Here is a 21,116-nt window from a genome sequence, read left to right as displayed (position 1 = left end):
CTGTGCATAATTTGCGCGTAAAGATTGCAAATCACGTGCAGCATATCGTGATACAAATACAGACACTGTGGTAACCCTTGACTGATTGTTAGTTTTGTCATTAAGAGGTACACATTGGAAACAACTATTAACGTACATACTTCTCCATATGTTTGTATGGTGCGCGTTTCTTTTGGCAGTGAGTATATATTCCATTTTCTCTTAACTACCATCTCAAATATTTAGGGATCACTTTGAAACAAAAACATTGGTGAGTAATGTTATTTTTATTCTACCGATCCTGTTGATTTTTATTATAGAATCCTTGAACAAATATTAAAAAAAGAAGCGAATTTTTAATGACAATGTTGGGCCCACAGATGGCGCCGTGGTTTAAGATGCTTCAATTCGGTGGTCGTAGGTTCGAATCCCCCAGTCGCCCCTGCTACACTTGGTGAGGCAGCACCATACCCGTGCTCGAAAGCGGTAAACATCGTATACGGGCCTGTAGCCCTGAGCCTACATGTACTTGGGAATAGAGGGAATAGAGACAGCGTCGCGTGGTGCGCGACCCTGTATGTCGTTAACGTCACTGCTCCATCAAGTTATGACCACAAATATTGTACAAAACATCGAAGTAGACCAACAGTGTCCCGTGCTGGAACTATGTGCTTATTAGTTTACAGGGTCGGTCCAAATGACTCAGTCCACAGCGTAATTACTGACCTTGTCGCCTGACCTTGAGAGCCCATCTGCGTGTCCCAAAGATCGCCGAACTGAACCCGGGCCATATTTACATAGAGAGCCTTTTACACCTAACACCGGACAGACCAAATTAGCGGTGTGTCTACACGTAGGGATGTGTGCATCACCAACCCAAGGACTCCAAGGAAAGAAGGGAATGGAGATGGTGTTAGGAGGGGGGAGATGGTGTTAGGAGGGGGGAGATGGTGTTAGGAGGGGGGAGATGGTGTTAGGAGGGGGGAGATGGTGTTAGGAGGGGGGTGATGGTGGTAGGAGGTGGGTGATGGTGTTAGGAGGGGGGTGATGGTGGTAGGAGGGGGGTGATGGTGTTAGGAGGGGGGTGATGGTGGTAGGAGGGGGGTGATGGTGGTAGGAGGGGGGTGATGGTGGTAGGAGGGGGGAGATGGTGTTAGGAGGGGTGATGGTGGTAGGAGGGGGGTGATGGTGGTAGGAGGGGGGTGATGGTGGTAGGAGGGGGGTGATGGTGGTAGGAGGGGGGTGATGGTGTTAGGAGGGGTGATGGTGGTAGGAGGGGGGTGATGGTGGTAGGAGGGGGGTGATGGTGGTAGGAGGGGGGAGATGGTGTTAGGAGGGGTGATGGTGGTAGGAGGGGGGTGATGGTGGTAGGAGGGGGGAGATGGTGGTAGGAGGGGGGTGATGGTGGTAGGAGGGGGGAGATGGTGTTAGGAGGGGTGATGGTGGTAGGAGGGGGGTGATGGTGGTAGGAGGGGGGTGATGGTGGTAGGAGGGGGGTGATGGTGGTAGGAGGGGGGAGATGGTGTTAGGAGGGGTGATGGTGTTAGGAGGGGTGATGGTGGTAGGAGGGGGGTGATGGTGGTAGGAGGGGGGTGATGGTGGTAGGAGGGGCGTGGTGTTAGGAGGGGGGTGATGGTGTTAGGAGGGGGGCGTGGTGTTAGGAGGGGGGTGGTGTTAGGAGGGGGGAGATGGTGTTAGGAGGGGGGCGTGGTGTTAGGAGGGGGGTGGTGTTAGGAGGGGGGAGATGGTGTTAGGAGGGGGGATGGTGGTAGGAGGGGGGTGATGGTGTTAGGAGGGGGAGATGGTGGTAAGAGGGGGAGATGGGGTAGGCTAGAAGATGAAGAGTGTGAGAACTGTGTGTGTGAATGATGGGCAGGTGGGCGGGGGGGGGGGGGGGGGGGGGGCGTGGCATTACGACGTGAGAATATCATTTCGAGGTCGATCTCTGCAATCATGTGTTTTTAATCGTCATATCTGACAATTGGTGTATTATTTCAAAGCCGACCGTGGGCTATGTTTAGCAGGGCCGTATCCACTTTAGCCTTCTTATATATACTTGGAGTCAGACAAAGAATGAGTGAACTGCTTGACGCCACTAATAATAGTCAAGCCGGGTATTAACATTCAGTGTGTGAGTGAGTGAGTATGGTTTTGCGCCGCTCTTAGCAATATTCCAGCAATATTACGGTGGGGGAATCGAACCCGGGTCTTCGGCGTGACAAGCGAACGCTTCAACCACTAGGCTACCCGACCGCCCTTACATTCAGTGCAAACCCATGACATACCATGCGTCAGTTTAACATGAATAACCCACTTAAACACAGATTACTGAGTGTAACAACAAGTACCATCTTTTATCGTCTTTTGTATAATGCAGTCGGGCGAAGTGACGAGCACTGGCACCGATGTTTCATAGCAAACATTTCAGCGGTGTTGGGTAGCCCCCTGACTAACCTCCTAGGCCCGAATGACGAGATGGTATTCACATACTTCACGTGAGTTGGCCAAAGTCTGTCCCAGAATCAATCAGCCATTTCCTTCACGCAATGCACTCTCTGTATATTGATAACATCTAACAATGTTTAGAAATGCTTCCCATGCCCCGTGTGAGCTGTGCTAACCAATATTCAATTGTATCCAGAGCAAGGTATGAGACGGGAAGGGTTGAAATGTAGATGGTGTATATTTGTCATATCGTCCCGGGATAACAACGTCCATGACGCGGACCGCCTTGGTCGAAACATCCGCCTGCATCGCGACACACCGTCACAAGTCCCAGTTCGTGTTATCTGACCAAATACAGGACAAAGAGCTTTTCTTAATTATATCAGCATTGTTTAAACATTAAGCGCTATTATGCCAACAAGCGACTGCAATGTCGCAAACACCAACGCAGAGGCCAAATATGCCGCAAATATTGATGCCGAAAAGCGTTCTGAAGGTCGATTGACAGGTTGTGTTGATAGTCCCCAACTGGTGCCAAAAACTTCCCCGATGTCGTGAGTACAGAGATTTCGTCATGTGTTGGCGAAAATTAAACTGTTTCGTGTAATATTTGTTGGAAAGATTTGAGTCCGTCGGTAATGTCTCACCTTTGAGTTAAATTATTTACGCAACGAATTGTCTTGTGTCTGATGTCGCTGCTGTGGTCCCGCTTGCGGCCACCGGTTGGGAGAGGATGGAAACATGCTCGTCTATTGTTCATCCTCCCTCCACATCCATCAAAACATAATGTGATAGTTGAAAGGAAAACCAACACTTTAGTATATGTTTGTTTGTTTGTTGGGCGGTGGGATAGCCTAGTGGTTAAAGCGTTCGCTCGTCACGCCGAAGACCCGGGTTCGATTCCCCACATGGGTACAATTGAAGCCCATTTCTGGTGTCCCCCGCCGTGATATTGCTGGAATATTGCTTAAAGCGGCGTAAACCTCACGCACTTTTTGTTTGGTGTTTAACGCTGCACCCAGCAATATTCAGTTACATGTAAATAATCAAGTCTGGACAAGACAATCCAGTGGTTGATATTGTCAGCAATAACACGCCTTCAACACAGTCTGACCATTCGATCCATTGTTTCGCCTCTTACGACCAGCATAGTTTGCTGGAGACCAATTCTAACCCGGAATCCCCACTGGGGTACAATAGCAGACATCAGGGTTTGGGTGGACTGGGAATGACGCCGTCAGAGGCAGTATTTCAATATCTCAGCATGTCAGCTTAATGTGGGAGGAAAGCCCGATGATGTTTGTTCACTTTAACCACTTGGTGAAACAGGGTCGAATCTTCGGGCAGGGTGTGTTTATGCCATAGTGACGGCATTTTTGTTTGTTTGTTTGTTTGTTTATTTGTTGCTTAACGCCTCACTCAGCAATATTCCGGCTATATGACGGCGGTCTGTAAATATGCAAGTCTGCACCAGACAATTCAGTGATTGGCATCATAAGCATCGATTCACGCAATTGGGATCGATGACATGCATCAACCAAGTCAGCGAGCCTGACCACCCGATCCCGTTAGTCGCCTTTTACGACAAGCATAGTCGCCTTTTACGACAAGCATAGTCGCCTTTTACGGCAAGCATGGGTTGGTGAAGACCTCTTCTACCCCGGATCTTCACTGGCCATAGTGATTGTAGTCCAACACGTGTCCTCCATAACTCATTGCTTATATACACCATTTCGACATGTGCTCAATACACTAGAGTGTTTAATGATGACAAGATAGACCTCACGTGTTGGTGTAATGTGTGCCGAACACAGGCTGGCGATCTGACCGTCACGAGCGCCATAAATCACCGTTAGCATGATATACATGATAGTCAGCTGGGGTGTATCAACAGAGGGCGACCTCCACCATTCTCCCGCTAGGCATGGCTCCCTGAGCTTACCTCAAATTGGTGAGTGAGTGAGTGAGTTGGGTTTAACGCCGCTTTTAACAGTATTCCAGCCAATCACGGCGTGTCAGCTTGACGTGGGAGGAGAGCCCGAAGTGATGCAGGTCTCAGACGTTTACCACTTTGGTGGTCACGGGTGAGGAAGTGAGTGTGAGTGAGTGAGGAAGCGAGCGTGAGAGGGAGAGAGCATGGCTTAACGCCACTTTTACCAATATCACGGTGGTACAACAGCAATTGGCTTCACACATAGAGTCTGTGTGGGGAATGGACCATGTGTTTTGGCATAACGAGCGAACACACCTGGGCTATCGAGCGCAGATAATTCTGATAACCGTAATATGGAAGAAATCATGATCAGGCCACAGATACTGGCACGTCCAAGGGACGTTACTCTGCGCAACAAATAGCAGTCTCTGCGCGACTGATCAACCCGTGTCCCATGAAGATAGTCAAGCATAATGTTTGTCTCTCTGATAGAGCTCACGCCGAGGTGCTGCCTCACAAACAGCCATTGCAGAACGTTTTAATATATATGCGTAACTATATCAGGCAATCAATACAAACCAAAGCACATTTCAAACTTCAACTCAAAAATTAAAATATTTTTATACAGATAACCAACTAGAGTGGATACCGATAAATACCATCCATATTACTTTTGAGCTGCCCCCTGAGAGATAGCGTCAAATCTACGCCGTTCATAGTTTACAATTTAGAATCTATTTAAACACATTACGCATTAGGACAGGCAAATATATCAGGAAATAGTTGCTTTATGACGCTGTTGTCCCTAGCAACGGGGCCGTCTCCACAGCGAGAACATATTGCATAACACGGCGTACAGTCATGAAATCTGCAGGAGACCGCCCTTCAGATCTACTCAGCTAAATAATTAAACTTCAGACTCCGGTTGGTATATAATAGAAACACATCAATAAAAGAAGCAGCTGGTTGCTATGACTACCGTAAATATGAATAAATGTAACATGAAGTGGCATATTTGGTTTCTATTTTCTTCCCATGTATCTTAATTTCCAAACTCCTTCATCTTCCTTGGTGAGATGCCCCGCCCCCATCCCTCCGTACCCACCCCCATCCCTTCATCCCCACCCCCATATCTCCATCCCCATCCCTCAATCCCCATCCCCATCCCTCAATCCCCACCCCCATCCCTTCATCCCCACCCCCATATCTCCATCCCCACCCCCACCTTTCCACGTCCACACCCCCGACTCTTCCAGCCCCAATCAACGATGCCATATTCCCGTCCTAGATTCCGTATACACTGTGAACTCGGAATATCCAAGAATGTTGGAAGGCCCCGGTACCAGTGACATATATATTATTCCTGTGTTTCTGTGACCTGCCTGTAACTGCGTCTCAAGCTGTGGGAGAGTTTTAGCCCATTCGCCAGTGACAAGGTGACGACCGTAACACATATGTGAACAGACGTATTCTCAGGGAGTTGCCGACATCAATAAGCAGGTTGCCTTCCTTTCTTAAAGGTGACGGGAAATGTCTCAAAGGTTAGATGCGTATGTGAGTGAGTGAGTGAGTGAGTGTGGGTGGGTGGGTGAGTGAGTGAGAGAGTGAGTGTGGGGGTGGGGGGTGGGTATACGTAAGGGTAAGTGCGTGGACGGGCGAGAGTGCACTCGAGTGAGTGAGTGAGTGGCTTACAGAAATCAGGAGCAAATAGTCGCCCTCTCGGAATCACCATCAGTATGTCAAGACATTCACTCATTCTATCCTTTCATTATTTACTACAACATATTGTATTCATTTAATGTTTGGGATGGGTAGGTTGCGTGTTTGTGCGGGTGTGTGTGTGTTGGGAGTTGGGGGGGGGGGGGGTGTTGGGGGTGCGCTTGCATGCATCTTTTTATCTTTCTAGCATCCTCCAGGTCAGACAGCGACTCATGACCTTTACGGACTACACGTGAGGGAGTGCTGCGTTCTCACACTGTATCGTGAATCCAATATCTAAAGGAATTTAAATCGCCTTCATAAACGGTATTTTATGTATTTTATTTTATGTATTTTAAAGTACTAGGAACCATTAAGTGTGGGATTTAGTGGGATCAATTCGTTTAAATGGTCAGAGCGAACAAAAGTGATGTTTTGAAAGAATATACACATACACAATATCTCTACTGGTGGGTGTGTCTACATGACACACATCTTCAAACCAGGCACCTGTTGTACAGGGCGATACAGACGGGTATACCACCCCCTAGAAGTATAACGTGGGAATATACAACGCCATGTCTAACGTCATGGATACAGGCGTCCATAATATTATAGCATCTGGTAGCCATACACAACGGAGTCGCGCGGTGCAGAAGGGTCAGCAGTATTCCAGCTATATGACGGCGGTCTGTAAATACTGGAATCTGGACCAGACAATCCAGTGATTGACAACATAAACATCGATCCACGCAATTGAGATAACATGCTTGAACCAAGTCAGCGAGCCTGACCACCCGATCCCGCTAGTCACCTCTTACGACAAGCACAGTCGCTATAAACGGTAAGCATGGGTTGCTGAAGACCTATTCTACCCCGGATCGTCATGGGTCAGATTCTACTGAAATCAGGATCTGGTAGTTACTGTGCACGAACAGAGCCCAGAGTCGATTATCCCCAAGTGATTACTGCGGCGTCAAACAGTATTCACTCACTCACTCACTTTTATCTCGTATTTCTGTCATAGTCTACATATGACTTGTGTCTATCTGAGAAGTTCAGCAAGTTTCAACCGATCCGGTTTCGGTGAACATGAATTATGTTCTTTCATAATTATCCAAAATCCTCGTTGTCTGACTCACATGTTTAAGCCCCAGTGAGTAAGTCATTCCAGTTGGCGAGACTGTGAACGGGGCCATGTGACTCTAAGCCCTACCCTGAATAACTGGCTGTATTAGAGTATCGGGGAGAGGCTGTACACGCCTCCCCCTGCCTGGCGACATGGGGCACAATGAATGGTATGACTACAAGCCGCTATTCAGCCGCAATACCATTCAAATACGCAAAGCATGCTGCAGGCGACTCTATCAGCCCGCCGACAAGGAGGTAGATTAATACAACCACAACTATTTGGGTTATGTTCAATCCGGGTCTTACACACGCTCTGATTGTGACGTCAAGCTTTGTGATTTATTCTGAAATACTCGCTCAGGAAATAAAACAGTTGTAAAATATAACTGCGTCTGTTCAAGTTTTGACGAATGTGTGACTTGGGTGCACAAGCTGAATGGGGACGGATAGAAAGCACGTTGTTGCATGTCACGTGATTGATGGCGGCTTTCGGTGTAGTTTGTGGCAGATTTGACACGATTCAATATTCTATGTTTTTTCATAAATTGTAAATATGCTCAATGGGCGGCTTCGTGTAAGGATGGCGGTCTGGGGATACAAGTATACATGCAACGTTATGATAATGTCTGTCTTCTGTAACAGAAACGTGCGTTCTGTTGTAAAGCACGGAGTGTGGCGTGTTAGCAGTGTGTTTTGTACATCAGTGGTGATTACTACGTTCCAATACCGCGTTACGTCAACGCCATGCCAATACCGCGTTGCGTCAGCGCCACGCCAATACGTATAACATTATGACGCTTACAGATCATACCTATAAACCAACACGTGAAAAATGTCCTAAAATGACCAGCGATAGAGGGCAGAGAAACATCTCAGACAGATCCACGATACACTTCAGACAGACTAATGATACACGTTAGACAGACTAATGATACACCTCAGACACGCTAATGATACACGTCCGACTAATGATACACCTCAGAAAGACTAATGATACACCTCAGAAAGACTAATGATACACATCATATGGACTAATTATACACCTCAGACAGACTTATGATACACGTCAGACCGATCAACGACATGTCAGACAGACCAAAGACACGTCAGACAGACCAACGACACGTCAGACCGATCAACGACACGTCAGACAGACCAACGACACGTCAGACAGACCAACGACACGTCAGACCGATCAACGACACGTCAGACAGATCAACGACACGTCAGACCGATCAACGACACGTCAGACCGATCAACAACACGTCAGACCGATTAACGACACGTCAGACAGATCAACGACACGTCAGACAGACCAACGACACGTCAGACAGACCAACGACACGTCAGACAGACCAAAGACACGTCAGACCGATCAACGACACGTCAGACAGACCAACGACACGTCAGACAGACCAACGACACGTCAGACAGACCAAAGACACGTCAGACCGATCAACGACACGTCAGACCGATCAAAAACACGTCAGACAGACCAACGACACGTCAGACAGACCAAAGACACGTCAGACAGACCAACGACACGTCAGACAGACCAACGACACGTCAGACAGACCAAAGACACGTCAGACCGATCAACGACACGTCAGACAGACCAACGACACGTCAGACCGATCAACGACACGTCAGACCGATCAACAACACGTCAGACCGATCAACGACACGTCAGACCGATCAACAACACGTCAGACAGACCAACGACACGTCAGACAGACCAACGACACGTCAGACCGATCAACGACACGTCAGACAGACCAACGACACGTCAGACAGACCAACGACACGTCAGACCGATCAACGACACGTCAGACCGATCAACAACACGTCAGACAGACCAACGACACGTCAGACAGACCAACGACACGTCAGACAGACCAACGACACGTCAGACAGACCAACGACACGTCAGACAGACCAACGACACGTCAGACCGATCAACGACACGTCAGACCGATCGACGACACGTCAGACAGACCAACGACACGTCAGACCGATCAACGACACGTCAGACAGGCCAACGCCACGTAAGACAGATCAACGACACGTCAGACAGATCAACGACACGTCAGACCGATCAACGACATGTCAGACCGATCAACGACATGTCAGACCGATCAACGACACGTCAGACAGGCCAACGACACGTCAGACAGGCCAACGACACGTCAGACAGATCAACGACACGTCAGACCGATCAACGACACGTCAGATCGATCGACGACACGTCAGACAGACCAACGACACGTCAGACAGACCAACGACACGTCAGACAGGCCAAAGACACGTCAGATAGACCAACGACACGTCAGACCGATCAACGACACGTCAGACCGATCAACGACACGTCAGACCGATCGACGACACGTCAGACAGACCAACGATACGTCAGATCGATCAACGACACGTCAGACAGACCAACGATATATGTCAGACAGACCTCATATACACATACATAAACCAACGATACACGTAGGAAAGACAAGATCGGTAAGTAGTCTTGTCCGTGGTTACATTATCCACATGTACAGGCCATTGTGACCATCCAGTCTACATCATGGTTAGCATGGCGTATTGGGGACCTATACTGCCAGGACGTATCACAGTGGACACAACAACCCTATTGAGGACCAGTTCCCTCTGGACTGTCTGCACGGCGAATCGGACGAAATTTCCATACCGAAGACACCCAGCATATAAGTATATTAGTATCTAAGTTTAATACAAAGCTATACAGAGATCTGAGCGGCATAACTCGCGTACCACAGTCACACGGACCGGGAAACCAGCATATGGTATATGTCTACAATGACAGGTGCGTGGTTTTTTTACCTAATGTAAATGAGATTGAGAAACTACAACAACAGAGGTGTGTTGGCTACCAGGTGCTAAGCGGGGAAGGATGCACAACCCGGATCCGGGGGTATTCTGCGATATGTTTGTGACAACAGGCGGAGAGGGAGGAGGTAGGTTGGGGGGGGGGGGGGGGGGGGGGGGGGGGGGGGGGGGGGGGGGGGCGGGGGGTGGGGGGGGGGGGGGGGGGGGGGGGGGGGGGGGGATTAGTGCATTTTACGATGTAATGTGAGGTGTGGAGTAGGGGAATTGGGTTGGTGTGTTCAGTGATGTCTGCCGGAGAGAGCAGGGGTGCAGATGGTTGGGTTGGTGTGTTTCAGGGAAGGTTATGGTCGGTTAAGACGTCACTGTGGATATTCACCGACATCTCAGTTTTATTAATTCATGCACAGACACCCAACACCTAACACCAGCAGGTGGGAAGCACGCAATAAGCTGAGACCAGAGGTCATGAGTACTTAATAAATATTGTTTACTTATTTATAAATTTGCATCATCAATCAGAACAATAGGTTTTCCTGCAATATCCACCAAAAGGACACCGTCAAAATTAAAGTCTAACTTGATGTTTTGACGAATGATGTTTGTAGCTTGGTACAGCATGCGCTTGTCGACGTGTCCATAGAGCGAGCATCCGCCGCACTGAAACTGCTGATGACGTAAGAGGCATACCTCTAAGGCCAGTTACACACACACTATATCTATATTGCATTGCATCGATGTTACTGAAGGCATAGACCATGTTATAGCCTGATGTTACTGAAGACGTCGACGGGGTCGTAGCCTCGATCTCACTGAAGACGTCGACGGGGTCTTAGCCTCGATCTCACTGAAGACGTCGACGGGGTCTTAGCCTCGAACTCACTGAAGACGTCGACAGGGTCTTAGCCACGATCTCACTGAAGACGTCGACAGGGTCTTAGCCACGATCTCACTGAAGACGTGGACCAGGTTGTAGCCTCGATCTCACCTCTTAGCAACAAGCATCGGACGTTCTCATACAGAATGCCATGCCCTGAGGCAGTGGACCTTAAAACACCACAGAATACATCTTACAAAAGTACCTCACACTGTCAGCGATAGAAACTAACAGTTTTCGCCCACAAGTCCTTATAATGATAACATACAGCAAAATCCTTACAAAGGCCAAATTTCTACCAGTGCTCAGGATAACTTAATTATTGGGCAGTTAGGAAAGGGCTACAGGACCAGTGCCAATTTCAAACGCTGACTGTACAGAATGCTACCGGTGATACCTCAGACTATGGTATTGATAAGCCGTTTGACAAAGAATATTTTCACACCATGATACTTTTAATCAAATCAAATATCGATCTTCGATTTGAAACAGATATCCTGCTGTTTTAATTGCGATTCCGTGACCGAGCACGTGGCACTCTGCCTCCATTACTGGCGACCATAGCCGCAGGTGGGGCAGGCTCGTTCGTTAGTTCGTTTGTTGTTTAACGCCGCACTAAGCAATATTCCCGCTATATGACGGCGGTCTGTAAATAATCGAGTCTGAACCAGACAATCCGGTGATTCACATCATGCGCATCGATCCACGCAATTGGGATACGATGACATGCATCAACCAAGTCAGCGAGCCTGACCACCCGATCCCGTTAGGCGCCTTTTACGACAAGCATAGTTGCGAAGTGGGGCAGGTAGTATGTTCTGTTGTGTAGTCGCGTGGCGGCGATGGTGCCTGTATTTAGCGACTGCTGAACCGAGAACGCTTTACTTGAAGGTACATACGAATGTTAACCTTACGTTCAGGTGTTACAAAACGGAGTGAAACTTACATTTAGGTGTCACAATGCATTTGAGCGGGACAGAATTCAGTATAGAACCTGCGGTGTTAATATTCTTGAACTTGACTTTGGCGTGAATGGAACAGCTATGTACCTGCCAACACTGTTGTTGTGTGGGCCTGGTAGGTAGGTGCGCTGGTTGGGGTGAAGCCAGGGATGACCTGTGGGTATGGTGTGTGTGTTGTAGAGGGGGGGGGGGGGGTGTCAGAGGTTTAGATTTTTATTCATAGCCACAGTATGGCATAATACTCTGAATAAGCCGTGATACTATCTGGCTCGCAGCGCCATGTCGTTTTAGAATCGCTTAAATCAAAGGGTCAAACAGACGAACTGTCTTGGGTCGATTATCAAACAGGTGTTTTGAGACATTTAAAACACAATTTGTGTTAATATTCTGAACGAAAATGAACTAAAACTGTCACAAATATTTCTAGCTTTTGTTGGGGTTAATTACACAAGCTGTAGCGTCCGGGGTTTTACAACCCTATCAGTAAGGGAGTGACGTCGCTTACAGTATTACAGTTAAATTATGGAGTGTCTATTTGAAATGCCCGACGCAACGCAGGTTTACCTCTTTGGTGAAATCCACGAGCATAATACCGACCAAAATCACTATGAGAGTTGTGACTATTGTCTTGTCTTTTCTTATGAACGTGGTTAGACGAATGGTTTGTTATTAGTTTTCAGTTACTAAATCAGCAGTTGGAATGTTGGCTATGGCGTCTTGACAATAGCCGTGGAAATGTCAATGGCGTGTACGCCTGTCCTTGCAGGGAGAGGGACTACAGGTGGCGTGTGGCCTCACCCCCAGAAGCCGCCTCAAGTACCTCCGCCATTTCTCTAACTACCGAAACATTCGCCACATAATTATGTCAATTGCCAGATACACCAACACAGGGAGTGGGTCAACACTGCGAGGGCTCTCCACAAGCTCAAGTCAACTCACAAAGGGCTGCTTGAGATAATGACCGCCCCTGTGAAGAACACGCTTACATCACCAGGTAAACACCGGCGTTCACCTGGGAACAGAGTTGCATGTGGAGCAGGTGGACGTCTCAGTACGCTCGTGATGCTTTGATCCCTGAGACCAACACTCCTTCCACCAAAAGACCGCCTCCGTGGTCTAGCGGCGACGTCGACATATATGGAACCATGCCGCTGTGGCATCCCGAGGGGTATTAGTGCCAGTGTAGCCATCACGTCAGCTGCCATTGTCATATGAACCTATCTATATCTCAGACGTCTGTGAGTAAACTGTCTCGCTTGCATCATCGCCGTCTCGCTACTTGGAACCTTCAGTCATGTTGCAGTCATGTTACAGTCATACATATCCGCCACAACCCATCACCATGTTCTGACCACGCGCAAGATGCCGCCCAAATATTTCACGACAAGGTGCGCTGCCGCCGAGGTCTCCTTCAAGGCAGTGATGATGCTTCGTGTGTAGAGAGCGGAATGCAGGGGCTATTAATTCCCATATCTGTCAGCCCAACATCTAGGTGTGTGCTCCGTCTCCAGTGTCTCCCGGCATCTCGCATACATCGGCAACATCGTCCCACCACTGCGGCCGTGTGTGAGCGGCTGCAGTCAGGGTGTGTCACCAATGTGACTTGGATCGATAAAGTAATAAGTATTAATAACTACTGCTTTTGGCCGTATTATTTCTATGAGATGTGAGGATCGTTTCCAATACCGTAAACTACGGTTATAACGAACTCAAAGGGACCACCAATGTTAGTTCGTTATAATCGTAGTTCGTTATAGGCATATACACAGTTCTTATACAGCAAATGGCCGGGGCCAAAGATAATATCTGTCAGTTCGTTATAAACGTGTTGGTTATAAACGTAATTTACTGTATAATGTTTTGTAGAGCATAAGATGTAATGTTAAAGATATCATATAAAAATGTAACTTTATATCATGTCGCGCTGGGATAGCTAAACGATCTATTTATGATCAATAATGAATATGAAGGAGCCATCGAGATGTCAGTTTTTGCAATGTAAGATGCTTGACGGAGGAGCTGATACTCGCTATGAATGTACGACCTAGCCCTACGGACGCCGTGACCGTGTAGTACCCCTCACACATACACGGTTACCCAGAGCCACGCCCCAAGGTCCGGGGTCAGCCAACAGAGGGCGCTCCCGAACACGTTCACAAGGGGACGGAGAATTGCTTACGAGGTTTCTTTAGGGGAAGGGGGATGATTTTTTTGGAGATATTTGTTCAGCTTCAGCGGCAAAACCTGATATTGGCTCAGCTAAAACTATGAGTTTAAATAATGTTTTTGCGGTATGCTTTTTGTAACTATTTGTTTTTGGTTGTTCAGTCTGAAGCGTAATTATTTTTTTCAAGCACATCCCAGGACAAGTTGTGTTTCGATATAACCCTACAACTTCCCCCTCCACCACATCAAATGGTCGATCCCTTAGCATATCTAGGAATGCAGAGTGGTACTAGACGTATGATGTCGTATTGTGATTACAAGAGTAATGCAGCCCCATATAAGGATAAAAGAAGATTTATTTACAAACATCTCTCTCCCCTCGTCCCCCGCCCGCAGCAACCCCCCACACAGACTTACATGGTACATGCTGCGTGGCAGTGGCAGTACGACACATATACCGATGCTGTACTTGACTAGACGATACTAGACGATACTAGACGATACTACCCGAACTCCGGGAGACAACACAATGACCAAGAAGCCGACCCGACAACCCTATTGTGGGCTGCGTGGCTGCACACAGATGAATGATTCTTTAGCAGACACTTTTTGTGCGAGCTTACATCTTCGGATCAGATTTCCTAGACATGCAGTGACACTCTGCTAAACGATATTGTGCGATACTTAATAACAACAATACACAATGTCAGAGTTTTGGGGTATATTTAGAACACACGGAAATACACACACCCCACATGGTAATGCATTGCATTGATTTCACTGTAATATGACCCTTACTACTGCCGGGTATATATTATACGTGTGTCCGGGTTGGTGGTGACGTTGATGTCGGGTGTGATGATGTTGATGTCGGTGTCATGACGTATGTATCAGTACCACACCGTGCATTAGGCTCTGATTAGGAGTTTCGTGTTGGCCATATATTACACAGCTATGTGATATACAATGTCGTCTACACGTGAGTGTAATACCGAATTCATATTCACCAGTGACGACTGATCTCATGTAAACAGCGAATACAATGTACAAATACTGAAATACAATACGACTTCATGCTGGCACCCCTCCCTACCTCCCCCTCCCACCCCCAACACACAGAGTCGATACCCACCCTGGGGGTTAACCGATTCCGATGGGGTGGGTGGGTTTATTTTAGTCGATATTTTGTTATTCGCTCCACTTTTTTCACACAGAACAAGCGTATCTTACCTTGACTAGCTGTCCCAGCAATACACACGACAAACAACAGTCCCACGGAAAACCAAGTTCTCAGACAGGTGCCTTTCCGACAGATGACCGGTAGTGACCACATGATGGGGGTCCGAGATTCACACACGACACTAGCACGTCAAAGACCACTGGGCATTCTCTTGTAATCCCGAATATATATCCTTCTGTGAGACGACACACGTGGATCTTGTAATACCTGTCAGTGTGCGGAGTGTAGCGTTATGTCCTTGATTACAGGTGAGAGAGGCCGGACAGGTGCGAGAGCGTATTGACCATGTGCTGTGTGACAGTGACCGGCGTGTGGTGGATTGTCTTGTACGTCTCTGAACCTCACTGACACACCTAACTTGTAGGACGACTCACCTGGGGGGCGTCGCGCTATGTATTGAAGCTTGTTGTGTGACAAGCTCCCAGTCTCAAGAGCGTTCACGGAAAGTAGACACACAGTCAATCGATTCACTGCGTCGCACGGCAAATGTTTTATATTGAGCCTGTCAATACACCTTGACGCGGTGTCCGGTAAACCCATCACCCCTTTCAATAATGAACTCGCCGGGGCAGGTAGAAAACTGTTCTCAGCTTCGCAAGAATCATTCAAGAACGGGGAGTGACAATAGCCCATTGACAAACACTAGCCGCGAGTTTCAAACTGGCATCACTGTTATTGGGATATTTTCATATTGCATGGGACAGGTGAGCGATCACACCTCCACACATCCAGCTCCGGGGGTGCGGCGGTAGGGGGTGGGGAGACCCCGGGGGTAGAGTACAAACAGGTATAATTGATTTATCAAGGCGTTGGGGATTAGATGCGGGTGGTGTTTGTGTTTGTGGCGGGGGAAGGGTGAGGGTGAACGAGGCTGGCATATTTGTAAATATTAGTAAATGAACCTGTTCTCGGTGTTCTACGCTAAGACCAAGTGTACCTGTTCAATCTAGCGTTCCACCACCAGGTGGCGATTCCCCACCGAGATAGCGGAGTCGCGTTACCTGCAACAAATCGCCAATTGTTAGCCAGGAAATATAAGTCAATTTGAGATTTTACGGGTGTAGTTTTCAGAATCTAAGTCAAGCATGTATGTCCTTGACGCAGCTAGTGGTGGCTTCACGTCAGGCGTTGTGTGTTTATAATCTCACTCTATCCCGCGGATCTCCGAGCTCACGGCTTCTTGTCAAACATTGAAAAACCTGGAGGAGCTAGCTAATGTTGGCTTAATTACAAAATCTTTCTGTTCGATGGCCAAGACAGACCTTCAGTCCATGAATGCCAACATCAACACTTCCTGTCGGTGGGGATGGGGATGGGGGTCGGGGGGGGGGGGGGGGGGGGTATTACGGAACAATGAAGTTCGAGGGAATTTGATAGGGGGCGTGGGGGGTGCATGTGGAAGCATACAAACTGTAGGGTGTGTGTTTGTGGCCTGGGTTAAACCTGTAGGGAGAACGTGGGACAGGGTTGGAGGCGGGCGTGGGGTCGGACAGAGGCAGACTTCGGAGTTATTTTGGACGATGGTGCAACGGTAAATGTAACTGTGTTCTGTTATCGTAGCAGGAGACATTTACAGACGAAAGAAGTAGAGAAGAGTATCAGAGTTACATCATTCATAGAACGTCCGCGTTAATCACTTCGGGAAATATAACAATTTTTCCTCAATACCCGGGATAATTAACACAACAAATAACAAATAGTTTCTTTTATAATACAGAACCACGAACATAGCGTGTGGTCTGAGACCGTCAACGTGAAGCGAGCATGTGAGAGAGAGAGTTCAGTCCAGCTGATGTCATTGTTAAATCCATAATTCACAGCCAGCCATCTTTCTTGACGATTTGGGAGTTGATTTGTGTAGGTTATATACATGTTACAGTCAATGTATAAACTGATTGTAATTTTCACTCAGACAATTTTCAAAACGCCTTGATATTTCTTAATATCTTTTTACAAATTGACTGAAACTTATGTTCATTTAATTTACTATGATACTGAATTCAAATCCTTTAGATGTTGAATTTCATCACTCACTGACTTAAGATCATAGGATTAAAAGAAAACGAATGTCATTGTGTACTGTTTGGCTTCTAATCGTACCAAAGTGATGTTTTAAGATCTTTTGCGCTTCTTAATACTTTTTAGTCAATTTGTCAAATAAGTCGATATATTTTTCAGTCACTTTGTAAAATGATTGGGCTTTTTGTATAAAAAATACTTAGGCTTAAGTGAATCACATTTTACACATTACACATTTTACACATGGCCACGTACCAACACTAACGCGTTAATAAGTACGAGTTCAACGTGGCCGGTAACGTTTCAGCTCAGTGGAAGTCGGTTTAATAATTTTATTGTTTCCTCCGTCTAAGCGTATCAGCGATGGGAATCGGGGACATCTCCGGTCACACGAGGCGCGCTTTATGTAATACCGCCTACAGTAGACACTCAACATGGCGTTAGATAGTATCCGTTGTAGATACAGGCTGATACGGCATTGTAGTGTTCCTGATGTCCCTTCGGCTTTAATTAGGGTGGTATTGTCCCCCGGGGCCCCCGTATAGAACAATACAGCCCCCGCCCGTCCACTTCATGTGCAGCCACTGGGGACATCACGTACACCAATACTATCACCCTAGATCCCCCCCCCCCCCCCCCCCCCCCGCCGCTCTTCTCCATCGTTATCCATCCCCACCCTCCCCGAGGGTAAAAGGCTTATGTTTTACATGTATCGCCTGCTATTACAGTGACCGGTCTTTAAATCTTTACAAATCAATATGTATGGGATTCAATTATGATGCAGATTAATTCACTATTTGGTTGTAGTATGATGCGTCAAGATGTGTATTTTGAGGTTTTAGAGGTACATAGAACCTTATTATTATTATTATTATTTCAGTAGCGTTTCTGTGTGCCTCAACCTCCCTAGGGAGAGAGATGAGGGTCAAACGTGTGGCACTGAGGTTTACACAACAGTGCACTCGCACAGACATGCTGGTTATAGTGATGCAGTAGGTTTCATGTAGGCTGTATCGTGATCAGACTAAAACTGTAATTTTACGTTTAATATTTAATCTTGACTTTGTTTCATAATTGGCATTTGGCTGCATAATTATACATATTAAATATATTAACATATGCAGCAAACCCCCACCCACCACCCCTCACCCACAAACATATTGTATATTTTATATCTACCTCATATGTTAATTTACTATGCTTTACAGTACGTCCCCGCTAATGTGCACTGTGTACACATGCATGTATCTTTTCAAAGGTATTTAGCATTTTACAGTCACATGTACATAGTCACGTACACAGTCACATATACAGTCACATACAGTTGCATGTGTTCACGGGGCGGTCGGGTAGCCTGGTGGTGTAAGCGTTCGCTCGTCACGCCGAAGACCCGGGTTCGATTCCCAACGTGGGTTTCAATGAGTGAAGCTCATTTCTGGCGTCCCGCAGTGATATTGCTGGAATATTGCTAAAGGCGGTGTAAAACCATACTCACTCACGTGTACACACCCAAGTGAGAAAGCGAAAGCGTATTGAACATATGCAGAATTTCTGCAACACACGAGCACCTACAAAGATGGCCGCACATTCCTTCCCCAGACGGAGAGGTGATAATGACGGTATTAACCCACCGGGGTACGCCATTGTTGCGGTACGTCAGGTTGCCATGACACAACATTGTTGTGAGATGAGTGATACTAGTTTTCCATTGTGTGTTACAGAGAGGCAGTCGTCAGTTCTTGTATCAATAGTCTCAGGACAAAACCTGTGTGGGGGTATAACTGCACTTGTACTGCGACGCGCATGCACGTGTGTGTGTGTGGCTGTTTGAACTGGTCGGGACTTATGCCGGCTTATAGTGCTAGCTTATTGAGATACCATGCTGCAGTTTAAATACACCAGATACCCCACCCAGACACATTTTGTTGACCAATCCTTGTTTTTGCTCCTTAATGTCGAGCTCCAGGCAGGCTAACAACAAGTACCATCTTTTGCCGAATAACGGTGTGACACGGTCGGGGATCGAACCATCGACATTCCGCTCTCAGGGCAATAGCCCTACCCACTACGCCACGGAGGCGGTGCTTGTTAACACATTGAGCAGGAACGAATGGGTTTCCATTAAGCAACCTGAATCTTACCTTATAAACTTTAATTTCTTCTTTTATGAACTGCACTTGAATTACTCGAGATATGTAAGATACAAGAAGACATATGCATGTGCAAATACTTTCGAGAATATGTCGCCCTATTTGAATTTTGAAGATAGAAGTTTTGTTTTTTGCTTCTTGTTGAACACCGCACTTAGTAATTACGCAGATGTATGTACCTGACTGAGCCTTGACTGGGCAAAGAAGTGATCGATATGATGAGCAAGGAAGGGGGCACAAATTCAACCAAGTCACGTATCCGGATCCGGTCACCAGATCAATTCATTCGACTCCCACAGCAAGCTTGTAAGGGGCCTACCCGTAACAGTGAGTGAGTGAGTGAGTATAGTTTTACGCCGCTTTTAGCAATATTCCAGCAATATCTCGGCGGGGAACACCAGAAATGAACTTCACACATTGTAACCATTTCGGGAATCGAACCCGGGTCTTCGGCGTGACGAGCGAACGCATTAACCGCTAGGTTACCCGACCGCCCCTTACCATTGAGAGAAGCTCCCGTGTGCCTGTGTATGTTTAAGCGGTGATAGTTGGCTTGCCCGTTGTCTCTTTGATGATCTGGCCTTGCCCTTGCCGGGATGTATTCTGACCCGCAGTCTCCACAGGGTTCCAGGCGGATGCAGCGATCTTAATATCCAGAACCTGTACAGCTACTCCTGCATATACAATACAATGTCCCTGGTTCGTCATACCAACGCCTATTTTCGTGTGTAAACTGTTAGCTACAGAATCTTAAATATGATTTGGCACGATTATTTATGCTTCTGCAGCGGGAGCATGCTGTCATGCATACAACCATGTCGTTAATCTGTCACAACCACACATGCTCTGCATGGCGGAGGAGATTTGGGTGGGGGGGGGGGGGAGTGGGATGGGGGAGAAAATCTTCATGACAAGAAACATATAGCCTGGTGTTGTGTATGCAGTGTTGAGGCAATACCATGTCCGACACACCCACGGCCACTTTTGGGGGGGGGGGGGGGGACCTAGTAAAGTCAGATCGAAGGTCCGGGTTCTATCTCCTCACATGGGTAAATCGTGTCACGCGCATTTCTGGTGTCCCACGTGGTATTGCTTGAATATTGCTAAAAGCGGCGTTAAACCATACTCACTCATTCATTATTAGAACGTTCATGTTACTCAAGTTAAATGGAAGTTGACAGCTGACTCACTGGAGGGCACTTAAACTTTTAATGAAGACAGCTAAGATGGATCGTAATCAAACAATTTCATTACTATTGACATTGCAGTAATTCATCGCATCTCGCACATACAGGTACTTAGCGATAATAGAGCGTTAGTGTAGTGTTTGCGTAACGCGTACCGCTCTATCCCGTGGTGTAACTGTATTTGCCTCCCATCTACGTAACAACATACCCCCGAGTCTAGGCGCCTGGGTGCGGGGTGATGGGGGTAGTTGTTATTGCAGAGTATATACGTAATACGTATATCGTGTGGGGGAGGGGACTGCACGGTGCGTGGTATGTTGAAGCAAACGTGTCAGGTGAGAAATAAAGAAAGAGAGAGAGGTGGTGGGTTAAGCGACACAGAGAGAGAGAGAAAAAAAGAGGGAGATGGTTGGAAAAGATAGACAGGGGAGAGAGACAGAGAGGTGAAGGGAAATATGTGAGAGAAAGAGAGACAC

At 47.2% G+C, this 21,116-nt stretch overlaps 1 protein-coding gene across 3 annotated transcripts in view; it reads right to left on the bottom strand.

The window, feature by feature from the left end:
- LOC124113183 (flocculation protein FLO11-like) overlaps window positions 1–15,650 on the bottom strand; it is a 52,842-nt gene extending 37,192 nt beyond the window's left edge. For all 3 annotated transcript variants that reach the window (XM_046473452.2, XM_046473453.2, XM_046473451.2), the window contains exon 1: window positions 15,275–15,650. In XM_046473452.2, the coding sequence (XP_046329408.2) occupies window positions 15,275–15,377 (103 nt within the window). In that variant the 5' untranslated portion in view covers window positions 15,378–15,650. The remainder of the gene's footprint in view (window positions 1–15,274) is intronic.
- Window positions 15,651–21,116: the final 5,466 nt, after the last annotated feature.

Source organism: Haliotis rufescens, unplaced genomic scaffold (genome assembly GCF_023055435.1).
Source record: "Haliotis rufescens isolate VD_foot unplaced genomic scaffold, xgHalRufe1.0.p SCAF_14, whole genome shotgun sequence".
Taxonomy (NCBI): Eukaryota; Metazoa; Mollusca; class Gastropoda; order Lepetellida; family Haliotidae; genus Haliotis; species Haliotis rufescens.
The sequence above is the reverse complement of the archived record's forward strand: the minus strand, read 5'-3'. Positions and strand labels throughout refer to the sequence as shown.